Source organism: Rhopilema esculentum, chromosome 2 (genome assembly GCF_057945365.1).
Source record: "Rhopilema esculentum isolate cy_ngs chromosome 2, ASM5794536v1, whole genome shotgun sequence".
Classification (NCBI taxonomy): Eukaryota; Metazoa; Cnidaria; class Scyphozoa; order Rhizostomeae; family Rhizostomatidae; genus Rhopilema; species Rhopilema esculentum.
In genome coordinates, this window is record NC_142816.1 from 4,529,453 (window position 1) to 4,551,232 (window position 21,780).

A 21,780-nucleotide genomic window follows, 5' to 3' on the forward strand; every position below is an offset into this window, starting at 1 on the left:
AACGCCGCGAAGGGGGGGACACGTCCCCCCAATTCTCGTCGGGAACAATTTAGTATTTCGTATAAATTCGACGAGAAAATGTTGGGGCAGGTGTAATGTACTTTTTGCGATGTAATCCTATGATTTTCAAATTGCCTTTACATAACAAAAAGTTAGTCATTGGCATTCCTTCGGGTAAAATTCGCAGTAAAAGAGCGTTTTCTGTTGATAAAAAAGGCGTGGCCTCCGGAACACTGAGACTGATTTAAGGTTGCCCAAGAAAAGGACGGAAAAAGGACAAAAATGCTTTTCTTTCCGGGGAGCTAAATTATGGAACAGCCTTCCTGCTGAGTCCAAGACGGCATCCTCCCTGGGTGGTTTCAAAAATTCAATACAGGGTTGACTAGTTCCTTTTATACTGTATAATACCATGTAATTGTAAATAGGTTTTCAATATTATGGCATTTTATTTTCTAGTATCTTAATTATATATTGTAATTAGTTTTTATTGGAAGACCCCTTGAAAAACAACTTCTATCGAAGGGCAACCCTCCCTAAACAAATCAAATATGTATTTACAATTCTATTTTACTTATTAATTCATTTTTCTTTTTCTTGATTCATTTCTCGTCTTAGTTCTATATACTTTCTGTCCATTCTGGCACCTTTTAAACATTTCTTCCTTTTCTTGTTTCACTAGCCACTCCCCTCTGATCCTTTCTCTCATTCTTTCCATTTTTTCTTTGCAGTCTACAGCATGCTTAGCTCTCTTCTTATCCCCATGTATCCAACCTCTATTTCTCCTTAAATCATTTTCAATTTCTATCTATGTTAATTATTTCAAAAGGAAATAAGTACCTAATCCTCAAAAGGAATAATTTCCACACCATCCTCAAACAAACTATTTTCGAGCAGATGGTATGGCTTTTAGATTTTTTAGTCATCCCAGGGTTCGGTTTCTCATAGCTATGACTTCATGTCTGATTCTAGACAGCTGGCCTCTATTTTTTAAAAATATATTTGATCTAGTTTTAAGTTTGCTATGGCTACAAACCAAAGCTTAGTTTCTTATAAAAAGGATTCCTTTTTTCTTGTACTTTACTTTCAATTTTTGTTAACATTCCAAAGATATTGAGCTTATGTTTATGACATTTTTATAATACACCATTACCGTCAAAAAAGATTGTTTAGCCATTCTGTGCAGTGACTGCTTTCTTTTACTTGCCTGCTCCAAAAATCTTGTTTTATTTCCCGAATCCTTTAAATAAGAAAAGAATATATTAGATAATTCTCGCGTATCTTTGTTGATTTTAAAGTTTTACGGCGTAAGCTGAAAATCTTACATATTTTCTCCACTTGTTTCAAACAATATGAAATATTCCGAACACGCCTCGAATTCGCAAAATTCGCAACAACTGGTGAGTTAACTGTATATTATCTGACAGAAAATTAACATTTGGAACAGAAGGACGTTCGTGGCGCTCGTATTGTAATTTTGGAAAGATTGAAGTTTTGATTTGTGGCTCCTTCAGTGCAGGGACGGATTACTGGGGGTGTAGGATTGCAACAGTTCTCCAGTATTTTTGTGCCCTTTGATGAATTTTGTTTTGTTTCGGAAAAATGCACTTTTTGGTGGTCACAAATGCACAGCAAATTAAATTATTTACCTTTGCATATTCTTTTCCTTGAAGCCAGAAACTTAAATTTTTCATACGGGTGTTTCCATCAATTTTAAATCACCTCAAGGTTTTAGCACCAAAATCGAATCATAACCTGACAGCCCCCCCCCCCCCCATTCCTTGCCGCTGAAATCCGTAACTGCTTCGATGAAATCTTTGTTAACTGTATTGTTTTTCTATCTGTAGTGTTCATGACATCCTCCTTTTGTCATTTGAGTCATCAGTTTTTGTCATTTCTATTAAGTTTTCATTCTGCATCTGTAAACAACGAATGACAAATAATACAGTTCTCTTTAAGTTAACTTGCCGTTTTATACACAAACTTGAGCTTTGACATGCAAAACTCAGGGTAGGGCACCAGAATTGCTTCACGGGCATTGTGGAGACCTGCAGGTATATGGTGATATTGAAGTTCACCCTCAATTTTTATGCTTTCAATTTTTACGGAAATGCTGAGCGGTTAATGGGTCTTAAGATCCAGCCTTTGAGAGCAGAAGCCTTTTAGATCTGATGCCTTCGAAAAAATTTTTAAAAGATTTTCGAAAATATATGAACTTTTTAATTCAAAGCCTGCCTGAAGTTCAATTTATTGGCTTATAGAATAAAAAGGGGCTTTACTGGCTGTTCACTTTTTAATTTTTTGCATTTTTTGCAAAATTTGGGGGCTAAAGACCCCCGGCCCCACTGCTCCGCGTTGCCTGTTCTTATATTATAAAAAAAGGTTGTGCGAATGTTGTTTCATTCCCGCCAGTTACTGCGAAGGAGAGAAATTCAAATTTTCCGCGCAGTTCGAGTCGTAAATAATTAAAACAGACATTGGTAACCTTTTACATCACATGCAAGTGTTATAGTGGAAAATACCCGAAAATAAACAATTAATTTGTGTCCCGCAAATTAGCAAGTCATGAAGATGGCAAGTCATCGGCTACTAAGGATAGAGGAAGAAGTTTTATTATAGCATGAAATATTTATCTTCTGAAATGGCTATCGTCAAGTTTAGGCCTATCATCAAATTGTGCTGGTTTTATAATCCTACAAGATGATTAAAGAGGTGGATCATTCTCGGGTGATACAGGTCTTTCTATGGTCTGTTGCAGCTTTATTTCTGTGTGCATTTACTTCTTTGTACACGCAGATCCCAGGTATCTAAATCAGAAATATTCAAAAATTGTGAGCCTCTCCTTGGGGGTGTTTCATCTTAGCCCAGCTACTGAGAGAGTACCTCCTTAAGAAGTTCCCCTTCATACAATTTGATATATAATGCTATTATTTTTTAATTTGCTCTGTTTTAGGTTTGTTTTATTTTGCATTGTAGGTAGTATTGTATTAATGTAACTGATATATTGTTTATATGTAGTGGAACTTTTAAAATATGATACTGAAACTGAAACCTCTTAAGCCAGGGTAGTGTTCTCACAAGACAATATTATATTGATAGCAATATTGCTATTTTCTCTACACAATCTCATACAATTTCTTAAAAACTATACCTCTACATAAATTATATTGCATCATTTAACAGAGTTATGTTTGTTTATTGATCATAATAAAGGCTTAGTTTTTTTGTTATACCCAATTTTTATTTACTTTTTTCTTTGGTTGCTCAAAGGGTTGTATGGGAAAGATGGTCTGTATCCTGCATCATACATTCTTGAGGACAGTAAGTGTAAATTTCAATGTTCATTCAAATTTCATTGAATCTTTGATTTATATACAATTGTCTCATAACTGGCTTTAAAATGAAAGAATCTGATTTCAGAGCGATTGTATTGTATAAATTCTATCCATTTGGAATATTGGGCAATTGTAGAGAATAACTAGGAGTTATGGATAAGTTAATTTGATGTCTGTCATTTAAAGAGCTTTCTCTGGTGCGATTTTCTAATTTGCTCATGAAGTGCAACTCAGATATTTTTCTGAGTCCTTGATTAAAATATATTAGGTGTAAGATAGTTTTTTAATTTAAAATAGGGTTTAATAGTGGGGACGTTTCATACCATTTTTTAATGTGTTGAATTTAATAAGAAGAAATCAATGTTAGTTAGGAAGTTGGCCTTTATTGCTGTCTTAGGCCAATATTTGAAAACTTGCACTGAAATTTGCAACGATTCTTTTATATTTTTTTGAAATTTCCATTTCAATTCCTTAAGAAAAATTCAAATGTTTTCAGATGAAGGATATAATCAATCAGATATAATCAACAGGGTCTGAAATTGTGAACAAAATAACCTGGGGTGCCATGCATTGGGTCCAACATTCCTTCTATTTAATTGGTTAATATTGAGTGTTTATCTAAATTAAAATGGACATCCTGCCATTTTATTAGGAGCTTACCCAACTTTTTCCATATTTTTACTGAAACATCAAACTAAATGAGACTAAGTACTGGTAAGTCTAAGTAATCTGGATCAGAGGAGCTGAAATTCTAAAATAACAACATAAATCATTTCTTAGCAAAGGAAAGAGGGCTTTTCTTTGGATTAAAGAAAATGATTTATAAGAACAGAGGCCCCAGGCTGAATACAAATTGAAAGTTTCTTATCCACATCAGTTAATTGATAACAGAAAATAGATTTACCTGATCAGAGTGCATACTATGTGGTTGCAGGAATTATTAAAATTCTCTCTGAAGAAGGCTTGTTCTGCCCTCTTCTCAGCCCTTTTTGTGAATATAGTCTCAAACTTTTTAATGGATCTATTTAGAGTCATTGTGTCATGATAATGACAGAAGATGCAGTAACTGGTCAAAACAAAGCCAATGTTTTGAAAATTCTGAGTGGATGCTAGAAAACTGTGCTAAAAGTTGCAATGCCTGCAAATGTAAGACTCCTTGATTCTTGTTGTCTGTATCTTGCATATTTTGCTAATCAGAAAGCTCTTCAAATCCTTAAAATTTGTTTTACTGCCTGCTTCATGCTATGCAAAACTGTTTTCATTTTAATTCTTATGACAGAGCTGAAAGTTATATTGTATCGAGAAAGTAATACACTAGGCAATGCCTCTTTGAGGGATGAAACTTTCAACAAATATCCAGTTGCTATGCCAGTGTTTGAAACATTCACATATTTCTTTGTTTGTGCACAAAATGCCAATTTACATTTGTTAACTTTTATGCATATAATTTTGTGAATAATTAAAATTTTTTAATGGGAATCATGTATTCAAAGCTTTAAGCCTAGCAGGATTGTATATAATAATGCATTTTTGTCTATTTTCTAGCCTTTCATCACATAATTACTTCTCATTTTTAAAATTTTAGCTAGTTTCCAGACATATATGGCATTCCCCACACTGTTATGGCATACACCATATCTTGGATTGTCTACAGAAACTGGAATGGAATTTCTCTGCCTGTTAGGAATTTTGTTATCATTTTACATGCTATTGTCAAGACCAAATAGAGATTGCTTGAATTACATTTTCTTATGGATTCTTTATTTTTCGCTTGTCCAGGTAAATTTTCCATTACATTTAAGCCACTCCATATTTCCTTGGTTTGCTTTATGAAAATGTTCATTTAAACTTTAATTAAATGGTTTATTAAATGGTCTAGAAATTTTTTTGAGATATAAAGTTATGCTCTTATGGTCTATAAGCAAATGCCGATAAGGAATAAAAATGCTGATTTGTAGGTAACTCTAAAAAGTCTTTTTCAACTTAAAAAATTTAGTTTTCATTTTTTTAATAACAATTCAATTTCTCAGGTTGGACAAATCTTCCTTTATTACCAGTGGTGAGTTTGCTTTTCATTGTTAATGTACCAAACCAACAATCTTGATTATGCTAAAAAATTTTACAAAGGGGGTCTGTGCTGGAAAATTCTGTCTTCTTCGAGTTCAAGTATAAGTTTTATGAGTCTGTATGTTTTATGACAATATTTTTTCAAAAACCTGAACTACAATTGGAGTTATTCCTTCCCTCAAAGAAACACCTTTTTTAATTACAAATCTTTTAACAATATCTCCTTTGTAACGAGTTTTGAATAAGTCTGCCTCTAGAATAAGTTCCCTGTTTTGCTGAATAATTTTAAAAACAGATTTAGATTTTTGTAATGTTTCTAGTTCGACAGCCCTTTTATTATTTATTTTCATAGAAATAGTTTCATATGAATTGGTGGAAGATATTTTTATCATAAAATTTTTTTCATTTGTTGTACAGCTGTATGAAAAAAGATGTAAAAGATTGTCATCTAAGACTTTCCCCTTTAGTGTGCCATAACTTTTGGAGGCTAAATGACTCAAACCTTTCTGAAAAATATTTGTGTCTAGAGACTTAAATACCTCAGTTTTTAGCTTTCAAGAAGAACTCTTTGAAGAATATCAATCAATTTACTTTGATTTCTTCCTCAGGGGTCTATTTGTTACATTGGTTTTTTGTATTGTTAATAATTATTTTTGAATTTCTGAAAATTATATTGAGCTTTTTGACAACATAATATCTCTTTCTTGTATCTTATGCCACCCCTTAGAAAAGTGTTGTCTGTGCTAGTGTTGATGTGAGTGTATTGTTATGTGCCTCAACTAAAGTTTGATTCTGAAGATGCATTTTATATTTTCTTTTGTCCTTCGAATCAGTGAATTCTGTTTGCATTTACTATGTTTTGAAATGAAGAGAGGATCAGACATGCAGGTCCTGCTGTGGAGGTTTGAAAATGAATTATTTCTTTACCCACAGGGACAACCTTTTGCTAGAAATGGCATTTTTTGCTGCTTTGGTTTCTCCTTGGACTTTTTACAATGGTCCATGGAATTTATTAAAATGTACGAGAATTGAAGTTCACGTCCAAAGAGAACATGATCTCATAACATTTTGGCTTGTAAGATGGCTCCTATTTCGACTCATGTTTGCATCTGGCATCGTTAAGTTACTTTGGATGGACGAAACATGGTGGAAATTAACTGCTTTGAACTGGCACTATGAATCACAGGTATTATCTGCTTTAGAACATGTATTTGCCTCAACAAATCCTGATGCAAACAGGGGGCTAATACAGGGTCTTCGCTAGCTGCTTTGCTAAATGGGAGGGGTTGCTCAGGTCCCATTTGCCACAAAGTAGGTAGCCGTTCTTTGTTGGCTAACAAGTCTGGGAAATTGGCCGACAAAGCACCTGTGCATGGCAAAAAGCCCCTCCTTTTTACATTGAATTTTTTTTCCCAGTGGCCATGCCACCCCACTCCTTTACCTCACTGTAACAACCAATTCAATGCTAAACACCCAAACGAAAAGCTTTAATAAGCGTTGCACCTTCCAGTCAACAAATCAACCAACAACTCGCACTCTTGCATTTACCACTTAAAATTTGTTTCTACCTCTTCAGATTTTGTTTGCAGAACCTATCAATTGATTTTTCTTTCAGTGTATTCCGACACCTCTTGCATGGTACATGCAAAAGCTTCCGGATTCTTTTCATCGACTGTGTGTAGTTTTCACGTACGTATTATTACAGCTGCGTTGCTTTACAAGTGCATTGAAAATTGGAGAAGACGGTGTCATTGGCAAGGATATTTTTGAACGCTCTTAACTTCTAGTAACCTAACAGCGCTCCATTTTGGAAGTGTACCCAGCTAGTTTTTGAGCTAAATATTTGGACACTTGTAAAAGAGACATGAATTTTTTCTCTCTATGCAAACAGATTTCTAAATACAGAGAAAGAGAAATTGGCACTGTGAGTTAGCAATTTTGAACGGAGATAAGGCACCTAATATGAAAAGAAGTGAAGTTTTAGTTAGGGGAAGGTGCCATACAGATCATGATATTTACCCAATCTTTGTGGAATTATGGGTCACATTTTTGCAGACATGTGTGGAATGATGGGTCCAAATTAGGCTTACTTACGTTTGTTAAGTTTTGTGGATCTTTAGCAAATCAAAAGCAAATCACACGATATTTCCACCGAGATATTTTCACTGTGTATTAGAACAAGCTTCTTAAATTATTTTTGCGTTCTTTTCCATTTAGACTTTCGTTAAAAAATGATGATCATATATTATCATAAAATTTGCTGTCTAATCTTACTGCATATTGTTCAAAAATAAGGTACTATTTGTTATTTTTTGATTCTTTCTGTATCTGTCCTGCTTTTAATTTTGCATACTTTTGTTTTTTTGCGCAGATATCTGATTGAAATCGTGATTCCATTCCTATTTTTTGCACCAGTAAGGTCGATACGACTATTCGCATTCTGTTCGGAGGTGAGAGCCCTCATTTGATAGCACCAAAAATGTCATTTTTGTCAAGGACGTTGCAATAGTAGACTTTGTAACAGAACAGAAGGGCACAGTACAATAGAGCACAGTACAATAGAGCACAGTAGAGTATAGTAAAGTTCAATAGAGTAAAATGGAGTGCAGTAGACTAAAGTAGAGTAACGTAGAGTACAGCATAGTACAGTACAGTACGGTACGTTATGGATTCAGAGCAAATTTGAAGGAAGGGCAGTTGGTAGTGATGGCGCTGAAAATTTTCAGAAATTGGTGACGATAGTACGCTGTATATAAGAATTTCAGACCCTAACTACTGACAGAAGGCTCTCTATTCACTTTCTAAGGAAATTTTCACAATAATTGTGCCAACCTGTTTCTAAAAAGGGGCGCCAGACTTGCTCGGTGATGGAGGGGCAACTGCCCTACTTGCCCCCTTAATTCGCAACTGACTTTAAATGCTGCACAATATTGAAAAATACCTCGTAAATACTGTACAATACTAAACACTACAACAAAGAAGATAAACTCTACTTCCTTTTTCCTCAAAACTCTTTAGAGCCTTTTATGAAGATTTACTTTGGTAATTTTTTTGGAATTTTTACTTTGGACTCCAGTGGTAATTTTTTCTTTAGGCTCGCGGCACTGATTGGTCAACTATACCGGTCTTGTGCTGTATATATTTATATTTTTCATCGTGTTCTTTCGGACCCTGATTCTGACGTTTTATGCTCTGAGTAGAGTCAGACGAAAAAGCTTTTAGTATGTTGTAAAATGTTTGCTTGTTTCAAAGCCATTTTCAAATTTTTACTTTATTTTCAGGTACTGCTGCAATTCATGATTCTTCTCACTGGCAACTATAATTTCTTCAATTTATCTACAATGACCCTTTGTCTCTCTTTACTGGATGATAAGTTTCTGACTTCTAGTACAGATTGGAACAAAATTTATCAATGTATGTATTTCCTTTTATATTGTTATTGTAGGTTGTTAATTTTATTGTAGGCATTGCCGTTATTTTCTTGCAAATCAATTTTTTGTAGCTGTCTTCATTACTTTGATGATAATTCAATTATTAGTTAGTCTTCCAACTTTTATGCCCTGGTGAAACCAATAAAATATCGACATTTAAACCATGTGTTTGATTTCCAACAGACATTTTTTAAAGCATCTTTCTTGCCTTCATTTCTTGACAACAGTATTGTATTCGTTAGACCACCTGTTCAAACATTTGCCAAGGTTTAATTTCGGTAAAAGGAAGGCAGTCACCGTTGGAAGCTGTGTGGCAGCGCTTGACCGTCACAGATGTTTTGCCATTCAATTTGACTTTTGGCAATTGTTTGATTCTTTTGGGCAGGTCATAAAACATCGTCCAGCAATTTTTTCGATTTTTTACGGACGTTTAATTCGTTTGGCCAGGCCTTTAGACCGAAAGTATCTTTTTCTCATAATGAATCCTGTTACTAAAATTTTATGGACTAAAAATTTTCGGAGGATTCTACCTATGCTAAGATTTTATCATTTGAGCACCATACCGGTTTACTGCAAAACATTCTTCTGGAAACTCAACACGTTATTCAATCAATCTATTGTTGTTTTTAAAAGTTAGCACTTTTAAGTAAATTGAGATAGATCAAAGCTCGAAGTCTCTTGCCTTCAAAGTTTTCTGGGGCGGAAACTGCGGGGCTGGTTGGGAGACGAAAGCTCCAGCTTTTGCTAAATTGTCAGTTAGAACACGGCAAAGTTGCTTGCTTTTGGAAGTCCCCCCCCCCCCCCATCTGAAAAATGAATTTCGGCCTCTGAAAGTAATGAATCAGAATTGTTCACTTTAGCTGTAAGAGCCGCGTTTGAAAGAAAGAAGAACGCTGAAAAAGAAAAAGCAGCTGAAGCTCTTGGACAAGTCGCAACCGATGATGATAAAACGTCTAATGCCAATGCTCTTAAAAGTAAGATATCTAGCTTAAATTCCACCCTTGCTTAAAAAAGTTTCATACACTAGGTCATATATATTTATATATTTGTCCCATATTTTCCTCTAAGTCGTTCCATACCAAGAGTCCAGAAAATTTGCCGACGACCACGAAGAAGGTCAGCCGTATAAAATAGTTTAAAGGCTATCGACAGTGTTAGCCAATCAAAAAGCGCGCGAGTGGTATCACGCTCACTGATTGGCCAATCGATGATTGACAGGTGACCTAAGCCATTTTACTATCTGCTGAATGCCTTTAAGGAACTATACATAAAACTCTTTATTATCATTACTTTAACGAGGAAGGTTTTGAAACTTGGTTCATTGGCCTAAAAAAAGACGAACACTTTTTGACGCTGTCCATTATCTGTTTATCAGTATATTGCTTCGTTTTTGGAAACATACCGTATGTTCCATAATAAGTCCCAAAGAAAGTTTATTTTGCAAGGAAATAACTTAGGGTAGTAAAGTCAGTTCCTTTCCTTGCTGCCTTAAGTCTATCCAGTGTTGCAACTGGGTATGAATTTATGACTGGTAAGAAGGACAGGAGACGAGCAGCAAATCATCCACATAAAGTAAACTTAACTGTGCTCGAGCCTGCAACCTTTCACATTGTTTTGAAAAACAAAAATGTCCATTTCTTTGTAATTTCTACTACAATTTAAGTCATCATACTACTATAAAATGTGAAAAGTACCAAATGTCCGGATTTTCGTTTTTGATACCTCAAAATTTGAAAAAAGCACGAATGAGCAGGAGAATAGCATGCTACTCTTCAGAGTATAAACATGAAAATTTGTATCCAATTTATATTCTAATGTACCCTGTGCAATATCTCACGTGAAGAAGTACTATACTGAGATATTTTTACCGATCAAAAGGGATACCATGTTTTAGAAAAGGGGCTTATTTGATGTCATTAGTATGTTTTATCGTATGCATAAATGACACTTTGGGAATTTCTGCTTGTTGTTTATGTTTCCTTTTTGTGGCAAATTTGTTTTCATCAGAGGTTTTATATTTGCATCCAAGAACATATCATCGTTTGCATACACTGATTTCAATTAGCATTTTACAGTGCATGTATCCAGTACTTGGTTGCTATGTCGAAGACGGCTATTTACTTGGCTAAAGACCGAAGTTAATCCGAAAACGATCTTAAAACTCCAAGATATGCTGGAAAGTAGACCGTTTGGAATTCTGAGAAGTGTAATCGTAGCAATTTTATTTCTTGGAACGGTTATTTGCCTGTTTGTGGTTGCAGTTGTTTATTTTGGTTTACGGTTCGAAAAGCATGAGTTCCTGTACACAGAGATAAGTATGTAAGCTTACTCAGTTTATTTTTGTATTCTTCAGTTGCACGATAAATGGCAACCCTTAGGCCCTTGTAAAGCCAATTAACAAAGTCCCCCGTTGCCGATTTGGAAATTTAACAATACCCTATTGTATAATTCACCCAATGGGAATTCATGTCACCACCGAAATTTATCTTCACGTGATGCTCGTACAGAAACTGTTCTCTTTCGTGATTAACATACGTTTATACTTGATATAAATGACAATGTAATAAGACAAGGTAATGATAAGTTATTCAAAATATTGTTGGCAGACCATGTAACATATCATTCTAGCCTCTATGTTCAGTTATGCTTTAATCTTTAATCCAGTTACATTTCAAATTTACTGCGTAAACATGGGCTCCGACGCAGATTGGAAAGTGGAGGGGCCAAGAGAAAAAATTAACAATCATAGCAAAGGATTTTGAAAAAAGATCTATTGTTTTGTAAAAAAGTGTCGGGGCTATGGCCCTCGCACCCCCTCCTTTGTCGGAGGCCTTGAAAAATTGATATAGATGTGTGGGGAAGGTTCGTCAAGGAAGTTGAAATTCTGACAAAATACGCAGAATCTGGGGAACTTTCCGAAATATTTACATATATTTTTAAATCATTCAATTTTCCATTTGTTTGAATTTTTTGTAATGTGATTTAGGATAAGTGGGGTTTGTTTGACGTGCAACTCTAAGGGTAAATAGGCAGTATAAATTAGGAGTGGGGGGGGGGTCAATCGACACATTGAACTCTAATAGATATTGATACATTAACGATGCTGTCTGACAGTGCTGTTATTATTTAATTCTTTTATTGTTCATTATTATTTAATTATCTATTGAAAATTTTCCCAAAAGCCGTCATCTTAAATTCTGCATTATTCATATGAAAACCTTAATTTATAGTATCTTTTCTAATTTTATAATGCTAAAATTATTTTCTGTTTAAGCCTCACGTACTTTTTAGGCAAGTTTTATTTACGAAAAACCGACGATTGAGGCAAAGAAATTGTTTTGTTCTGATACTCTAGTTATCTTAGAAACATTTTAACTTTCCATATAAAATTTATCGTTAAACACTGTCTTTAAAAATCCCATAACACAGAATGATAAATTCAGTTAACCTTAGTAAGTTTCTCCTGCAACCGAATTGCAGTGAGATTTTTTTTGGGTTAGTGAAGTGGCTAATGATCCGGTGCCTTGAACTATGTGAGGGTGGGGGGGGCTATACCCCGACCCCTAGCCACTGTGCTTCTGTAGAGCCTGAATCGTCACAGTATCTGAAAGCTTTTTCTCTTCTAGAATTCACACCAGCGTGGTTTACCAAGACGCTGACGTCACTTCTCTCTGTTGCAATCATTGTTCCTTTCGTATGTTTGATTATGCAGATCATTTCTTCAGCATTACGGTTTGTTGAGCAATATTTTTTTTAACCGTCCGCCTTGCTTTTGTTTTGAGCAGTGGGGAACCCATTTTTCCATTTTTGTATAGTTACGTAAATTTGAGGTCAGACCCCCCCCCCTACTTGAAAATACAGTTGAATTCCGTTAAATTGTTCCCCAGCAGAGGACTTTCGTTAGGCCGAGCTGATTTTCCATTCCCATTGGATTTTCCTATTTTATTTAAGCAAAAGTCGTGCCCAAGTCGTACTGTCTTGAAGGCCCTATGTATAGAGATTCGACTGTACTCATTCTTTAGAGTTCTTGAGTGATGACGTCGTTGATTTATATTCTGAAACTTGTGAATCGCATTTCCTGATAGGGCATTATGAAATACCTCTAAATTTACGAAATCGAAAATTGCATTATGAAATACCTTTCGGTTGGTCCAACTTCAAAAAAGTTAAAAAAACTATGACGTCATTACTTCAATAACAATATAGTAAAAATAGATTTTGCTTGTGTGTAACTTATTTGAAATTTTCATTTCAGTTTTTCTGCCTCCCAAAAACCCAATTAGGGGATTTCCCGTTGCCTTTTTAATCGCGTTATCCAAAGCTAGATATAGGTTTCAGTTTGTAAATGTCATGTTATGTTCGTCAATAAACTTCAAATTTACTTGATCAGCTTCATAAGAGAAAACATTTGTTTTAAGATCAATTAGGTTTGCATTATTATGACAAGTATCACTAATAGCAAATTTTAACAATTTTGGCGGGGATGGCACTAACTAGACATAGTGCAGGGGTAAAATTACTAAAAAATTATCGCCTTAGCAAGGGCCACAGAATATGCCTTTGAGGGCCACATCTGGCCCGTGGGCCGTATGTTGGACACCCTTGTCTACATTGTTTGCATATCTTTTTTCAAGGAGGATCTTATTCCAAATCTGACTGCTGCTATATGAAACCATTTCCGTTCCATACTTTGCTGAATTTGATTTGTTACTAGAAAATGTTTCAGTTGTCAGATCATATAAAGATTGATTAGATCTGAAGATTTTTTTCATGAAATCCCGGTTTTGGTGTACTTTATCTATTTCTTTCCAACAGCTAAATTTTTTGTAGCAGGATTTTTTGCTAAACAATCTTGTAATGTAGGCTCAAATCTTTTATGCTCTTCCTGACCCACCGAGACCTTCAAGAGCTTTCCTTGGACCTTTGGCAAAAATAAAGATGGTGCCCGTGATGACGTCATTAAAACAGTGATTATTGTTGTTATTGTCGTTATTAGAGACTTTGCTATAACATTGTGGGGCTCCTTTCAACTTGGCACCTGGGTATCTTTCATCTGCTGTGCCACTCTGTGTTGGCCTGTGCCACTTTTAGTGCCCTTTTGTTACCTATTATTTTTTGGCAACAAATGGGCAGTGTCCAAGCAAAAAGACATAATCTGCCATGGTCTTTTTTTCCAGCTTCTGATCACTGCCATGGTCACTTGTTGTCTATTTTCCAGCTTTACAATAAATCTTTGTTATGTTATGATAAAAGTACTGCTTCGTGTAACTTTTCTTTCTTGGACCAGGTGATTTCAGTCTCTCGTCCCTTTTTCTTTACTCCTCTGCACACTCCTGCACTTTTCATTCTCGGTAACCTCTTCTAGAGACTCTGGAACTAGGGTAGGAGCAACTCCACACCACCACTTTTCGAGTGTGGAAGATTCATCACTCAATAACTTTGTTCTTTTTGAAGGTGCCTTCTTAAAGACTACAGTATCAAATTGAAAGTAATCTCACTACTACAAACAATCGTATTTGGGAGTTTCGCTGTCTGGATTTTTGGCATAACATTGGTTGGTAAAGTCCTATATAGGTTGATATGTATCAAATGTTACTGTCCACAATGTCCATAGACCTAGCAGATGCTACGCCTTTATAGGAGGGAGGGTGGGGCTTAGTATGGATCTTGCCTAAATATTATTGCTTCATAGTGATAGAACCACCCGAAGTGAGCCTGAATGCGATTATTTTGCCTGATTGGGGGCCTGCAACCATCCCAGCCCCTTTATCACATACGCAGATGACAATGTTAGCCCACAAAACATAAAATCTTTAAAACCACTAGAATGCTTTTAATCTAGTTGTTCTACACCCAGAAACATTTTATAGCCTTTACAAAAAATCAAGGACAAGGAGATTTTACGATTTGGTAGGAAATCAATTTTTGTAGGAAGCCTCCTAAATTTCGAATAAGCATGTTGAAAGATGAGATTTTCATTTTTGGATATTGAATTTTGAAGTCTCGTAACTGGATCTTGAATTCTGGATGGTAATTAAAATTTGTAAAACTAGGATCTTGATTTTAGTCCTTGATCTAAATTTGAATTAACGAGACCAATAATGATTTTATAGGTGCCACTGACTGAGCTCGACCTTAGATCAAGGAACAGAATACCAAAGATTTTCATAAGACAGCACAAATTTTTGGAAAAATACAAGACATTCAATTCATACGGGTTGTTTCGAAGGTAGGTGTGTCCTCTTGCTTTGCTATTACTTGCAGTTTAGTCTCATCAGTTGCAAAAGCCACACTGAAAGGGACGGGCTTACCGTGGATGGGCTTACCGGGGTGAGACGCCCTCTCCCAATATTTTTGTGTCATTTGGTGAATTTTGCTATGATTCGGTGAAATTTTTTTAGCTAGTCAGTATTAATTAAATGACGCCAAGTTTTTACTTTATTTATCTTCTTTACATAATAGAATACATAAGAGATGGCATATCCATCATTTTTTTAGCACCTGAATGGTGTTGCGCCAGAATCCAATCAAACTCTAATACCCCACCCCTTACCATGGTCTCTAACATCCGTTCCTGCTGAAACTTACAATGCTTACATTAAAACTGGTGGTTTCATTGAATTCATCAAGTTAATATTATATCCACTATTTATTATTATATCTGATAAATACACTTTTTAGGGATTCACGAAGTTTGTGACGATTTTTTTTTGTAAATTAGTATGACTGGAATAGGAGGTCGTCCTGAAGTTGTAATCATGGGAGGAGATTCTCTGGATCAAAACACTACTTGGAAGGTATCACCCGTTATGAATTCCTTTTTGCTGTAATTGAGAAGATTATTCTCTGTATTTTATGCGTGTTTATAACTTTTAAGGGCGATAATAGACAGTTAGTCTTACGCCTTGCAACTCAAGAAAAAATTGCCTATGGCTATAGTTCTAGGGGCAAGGTAAAGTTGTTGCGCTGAGTACCCTTAAACCACGCCCTTTATGTGAAATAGAAATGCCTCCTTCATAGTTATTTCAGGCACTCATCTATCTTAACTTGCTTTTCTCTAGCAGCAAATGTTAAAATAACTATATCCAACTTTGTCTAGGCCTAACAAAATAGCTGCATAATGCTGTTTTAATATCAAGAGAAAATAAGCACTTGGCTTTAATACTTTTTTTGTTTACAAGCTCTAAACGTTTCTGGAAAAGTCAGTTTGGAAAACCCTCCTTCATTTTTGAATGATACTGTTACTACGAGGTTGATATAATAAGATTCAAATGTTATCAAAAAATAGGTTTCCATGGAGAAATATATGATTTTTTCTTGAAGAAAGTCAGCTCCTTAAGGCTGGATCCTTATTTTTGTCATTAGCTTGAATTCGCGGTTAATTTATCATTGCATTTACAATGGATTTGAATGTCGACTAATAATTGCCCAGTGCCAACAACTAATTTTATAAATTTCCCAATTTTTCTGAAAGACTTAGTTTGTTTTTATTTCGTCCTTTTTCATCCATCAAGCCTGGTTCCCTATAAAATCGTAAGTGTGTAACCGATCCCTTCGTCCATCTTCCATAACGATCAAATAAAAAGTGTTCCAATTGACAACAAAACAACAGCAAGCAAAAACTCACCAAATCATTTTCCTTTGATTGGTTAATTACATCCAAGTGATTTTTTTCTAACAATAGTGAATCGGCGACGTCGGCGACCCGTGTTCCCATTAAAATTTTTATTGATCGGAAGGGTCGTAAGAGTCGGGAAAGTTGCACTCAGATAAACTCTCCCGACCATTGTGATTCACAGTCGGCGCAGTCGTAACGATCGGAAGAAAGTGTTCCCATAAAATCGGGAGACCAACACAGACTGACGCAGACTGTCGCAGACCGTCGCCGACACTTTTACGATTTCATGGGAACCAGATTTAGATAACATAGAATATTGTTTACTAACTAACTTTTCTGAGCCAACAGTGGCTAGCGTGCCTCACCAAAACAACTTTCGCTTTTCTTGAAATAATGATTGTAAACTAATATTGGGAAATTTGTAAACAATATTTTTGTGGCACAAAACTTGAAAATGGCTTTGAAAAAAAACAAATATTTTGAAACACGCTAAAGCCTTTTGTCTGACACTTTTCAAAGCATTAAACGTCATAAAACAGATCGAAAGCTCTAAGCTAGCAAATACATATACCCAGTTGTGGATAAACATAATCTAATAACCTAATCAGAAACGCGAGCACTGACTGTTCAGGTTGCCCAGTCAGTGCCGCTTGCCTATCGAAAATGTTACCAGTGGAGTCCTAAGGTGAAAATGAGCTCCTTCTGTCTACGCAATTGTTCATGTTTATGTAGATAGACAATTCTAAAGGGTTATAAAGTGTTCTAAAAGGAATTTTTTATAATGTTGCAGTAAAAAAGGTTGCTTTAGCAAGAATATAATTTTTCTACATATGGTCCCAAAGACTTCTGCTAGATGTCTCAGTTTCTAACCATTTACTCAAATAATCATATACTCATTTTTTGTAGGAATACAATTTTATATATAAGCCTGGAAACCTTTTTTTTGCTCCACCTTATAATGGTAAGTGCTCACTCCTTTGCTTTTATGTCCAGAAATGTGGATGCTCGGGTTGAGAAATTCCGTTCAGATTAAGTCTCGTTAATTTCCGTCCTCATATAACTTGCGTAGCGAAGGTAACTAGGGCCCTTAGGAAATAGCAAGACCAGGCCCCTACTTACAGAAAGTCTCATCTAAGGGTGTAAGGCATGTCAAACACAATTGTGAAATGATAATGTTTCCAATTAGCTTGGAGGAAGCTGAGTTTTTAAGCTTTTCGAAATAAAATGAACTTGAGCGAAGTCTTGCAAACATAGATATAAAATCAACTTTGGGGCCCATTTGGTCGGGGGTCCTTAGTTCTCTAATTAAGGTGCCCTAAACTGCGTTACGTCACTGCCTTGTGTCCGACACCAATACGCTAATCCCTCAATCATATTGATATATAACGAATCTTCCAGGTTAAGTTTGCTTTATGATTATCTAATACACCTTTTTGATAATTTTATTTGTTGCTACCTAGCATCCGAAGGTAGTTTCAGGACACTGAGAAGCTATGCTTATCGAGCAGTGTCCTGGTCCTTCGTCTTGATGTTACCACACCTCGTGATCCCTACGCCTGGAATTACAGAGAGCTGGCGACTCTCCCCTCTCTGGGTGAAAGTTTGGTCATGTCAGGGACTCGAACCACAGACCCTTGGGTCTATAGTCAGCGCCTCTAGCAACTGAGCCATCTTCGCACCTAATTCATATCCGTGGGGTTAATTTTCATAAAGAGACAGGGCTTGATTTTACATAAAAATGCAAAATTTTGTGGTTTTTCATTCTTAACAATCTTCCATAGTCTGTTAACTCGAGATTAGCCATTTTTGCATGATAATTAATCTATGTCCTAGTTTAGACTTGGGATTAGATAATCGTAGATGACAAAAATTTGATCGAAATATTCGTCCCGTTTTTTGGCAGTGCCTCATCAACCTCGTTTGGACTGGCAGATGTGGTTCGCCTCTCTTGGAGATTACATGTCGAATCCTTGGTTTGTTCAACTGACTTATAAGCTCTTGAATGGTGAAAAGGCTGTCCTCGATTTGATGTCAACAAATCCCTTCATGGAGAAACCTCCGAAATACATCAGAAGTGTGCTGTACCGATATCATTACACAATGAATCAGTCTGGCTTTATTGATGCAGTGTTCCATGGGTAACTAAAATCTTGTATGAATTTTTATTATTATTATTATCCTTAATCATGATTATGAAACTAATATTAGTAATAATGATAAAGATTGTCATTAGAAATTGTCAGCATCGATCCGGCCATTGCTCCATTGGTATTATCAGACTTCATTATAATAATCATCACCATCTTTATCACTACCATTATTATTCTAATTTTCATCACAATCATAATTGTCATCAAGACACAATGTGATGCTTGCTCGAGCACTGCTACAATGAACACAAACTCCACAATCATGCAATCTGTGCCCAAAAACAAAAGCCTAAGGGGCACCGAAAAGGCGTACCCTGTCACATTATCAAACGTGATTAAATTTCATTTAATCAAGCTTTATTGCGAAGTATTCAAATGGCTTTAAAGTGATATTGTTTATAAACATTTAATACAAAAATTTTGATTGAAGATGAAGATGTGTTCTACGTGATTCTAAAGTATCCCAATTTAAAAATTTTAGCATATTTGTAATCCTAGATCCTCGCCGTTAATTTTTTTTTGCTAAACGCACAACATTTCCTTCTTATGTTAATTGAAGCACCTCCAATTAACTGTATAGAAAGAGCGTTAAAATTCTATTTTGTATATTTTTGAATGTGATTTCTATCGAACTAGTTGTAACTAGACATTCGTAGAGATGGCGAGAACTGTGGGGGGGGGGGGGCGTTTCCTCCCAGTTCCCTCCGTGGTGCCGCTACTGTGTAGAGATCTTCAGTTTAAAAATGTTTTGATTTTTTAGCAGCCATGAAAGAGCCTGGTGGAAGCGTGAATATGTATCCGAGTATATGCCTATTGTTTCAAAGAATGACACTGCATTAAAGCGAACGTTGAGAAGATATGGACTGATAAGGGTAAGATATCATCAAGATAAAATAACAAAAACTAAGATAGTCTAATTAAAACCCCTCGATTTAACTCCTTTTTCGCCTCCCGATTCTCGGTAGAACTACAATGCCTGCCAAAAGTCTTGGAACACTGACATCAATTTCCAAGGTCAAAACCAATCATCCCCCTCTCCCCCACGGAACAATGTTGGTTTACTATCAAACGGGTTAGGATTTGAGGAAGCACTTTCTTTTGCGCTTCTTTTATGATATTTCTCTACATCATCAACATTGTTTGAGGGGGAAGGGGGCGGAAGTAGCAATTTTTTTTCATGAAAGGAATGAAAGATATCAAATGCAGTGTAAATTGGTGGGTGTTCCAAGTACTTTTGGCAGGCATTGTAGCTCTGTTGTCCGAAACAAGACGACAAGAGCATGCCTTGACGATGCGAATGAGCCGTTGCTCTTACATCATGATACCAAGATAAAATAATAGAACTTAAGATGTCTAACTAAAACCCCACTTTTCCTAGCCGACTTTCGTGTTTGTATGCCCTTGACGGAGGCTGCACGTGTATCTAGAACAATCCAATGTTACTCATTGGAGCCCACATTTAAATCCCATAAAATTGAAAATTCAATACAAGATCTCTATTTGATGTCCAGGCTTAAAGACTCAAAGAAAGATCAAGTATACTAAATCCATATTTTGAGTTCAAGCCAAATGAAATCATTACGAAACTTTTACCAAAAATTACTAGATATTTCACGACTGGTAAACTAAAAACACCCAAATTTGAACTCTCCCATTATTTAGTTTTCCCCTAATTTAACTTATACCCTTAGGTAATGTCTCCAGCTAAAGCAAGTAACTCTGCGGGGGTTTTCAGTAACATTTGATTTTTTATGTCATCGCCCCAGCCATTACGGTCGTTCTGTTTATCTACACTGTTGCGAGGCTAGCTTTTCATGTGAGCAGTTTTGCATCGCAAGAATACTGACCAATCGCAACCCGTTATTTTGATAGTACTTGGCAAGCTTAGCATATGCAGCCCTTTTATATGGACGCATTACCTCTAATTTTTCTGCAGATCTCGGCCTCTGCAATTTTCGCCACCTGTAGCTTTTCACGGGACTTTTCGTCTTGTGGTTTGTCTAGCAGGACTATGGCTTCGCAATAAATTATATTTGATGTATTCGGGTTGTAGCTTTCGCTAGTTTGTAAGCATTTTGCGCCTTTTTGCCCTCCTATATCAGGACACTTTTTAAGCGGTTCAATCTCCTCCATCGTAGAACAATAGAGTGGACCAGAAAACAGGCTTTTTTCATAACTTCATCGTATCAATGCGACGTGCTGCTCACGTGACTCGGACTGAATATCTCATATACTTCAAGTTTGCATTTCTTTTACTTATATTGAGTTTCCAGCATTGGTGGAAAAGGCATGGGGCCCCAAGATGGTAAGTATTATCACATTCTTTGGTCTTGATTGATCCCATTTTAATTTTCTTCGTATCTAGATAATGTTAAACTTCAGTCTCTTCGCTGTTTCCTGATAGGCATATTGTTAAAAATACCCTACGCAAACTTAGGAGTTGAAAGGCAGGCTCTCTGTTATTGCTACGTAAATCAATATGAGAAGTATCTCAATTCTTCATAGCAAGAAAGCAATGAACAAGATCGAACATGGTTTGAAAACAATTCTTGGAGGTTTAGGAGCACACAGATGCGAAACAGATAGTAAGTAACAGGGGATGCGCTACAATTTGAACAGGTTGGTAATTAGCATTAGTTATTATTTCAATTGTAGTCAATCAAAACGTTTAGTGAAACAACTTTCAGACGAGCAATTCTCGAACAACAGACTTCAGCTAAAACATTTTCTAGCACTGCGATATTTCAAGTGAATCTCGACTTCACCAAAAATTTAGCATAAAGATCACACCTACTTGAATTACATATATTGTTTACAGCAAAGTATAACAAGGACTTTGGCATATATCCTCCTAGATAGTTCCTTCAGAGATATCGTATTAAAGTTCAAGCTAACGCTGATACTTCAATTTAACGTTTCTGAAGTTACTTTCTAACTTACTTTGTTAATCTTTATTTTAACAGGTAAAACAAATTTGTTAAAGAAATTGTACGCTTTCAGGCTAAACAGACACCAAGTCTTCAAAAGAAAAATGAACTTAAAAATTTTGCTACGTTTTTAACTAATTTACATATTTGACCTTTATTTGTGTAAGGTAAATTCAAAATTCTATATTATAGATTTTTCAATTTTCTCCTCTATTTTTTAATTGCCTAAATGCAGTTTTGTTATTATCTTCTTAT

General features: G+C 35.7%; 1 protein-coding gene across 2 annotated transcripts; it reads left to right on the plus strand.

Annotated features, from left to right (window-relative positions):
* The first annotated feature begins 2,439 nt into the window (after nt 1–2,439).
* Nucleotides 2,440–21,219, plus strand: LOC135695485 (lipase maturation factor 2). 2 transcript variants are annotated; one of them, XM_065214592.2, is made up of 20 exons: nt 2,440–2,800; nt 3,268–3,318; nt 4,362–4,478; nt 4,918–5,111; nt 5,363–5,391; nt 6,333–6,585; nt 7,015–7,088; nt 7,771–7,849; nt 8,681–8,813; nt 9,691–9,804; nt 10,906–11,145; nt 12,457–12,562; nt 14,285–14,384; nt 14,944–15,059; nt 15,552–15,627; nt 17,355–17,409; nt 18,352–18,586; nt 19,359–19,470; nt 20,737–20,903; nt 21,104–21,219. In XM_065214592.2, the coding sequence occupies exons 1-20, from the start codon at nt 2,698–2,700 to the stop codon at nt 21,189–21,191; spliced, it is 2,442 nt and encodes an 813-aa protein (XP_065070664.1). In that variant the 5' UTR covers nt 2,440–2,697; the 3' UTR covers nt 21,192–21,219. The 2 variants fall into 2 exon arrangements, with proteins under 2 accessions (XP_065070664.1, XP_065070665.1); XM_065214593.2 differs by lacking the exons at nt 20,737–20,903; nt 21,104–21,219 and having other exon boundaries at nt 18,352–18,600.
* The last annotated feature ends 561 nt before the right edge of the window (nt 21,220–21,780 follow it).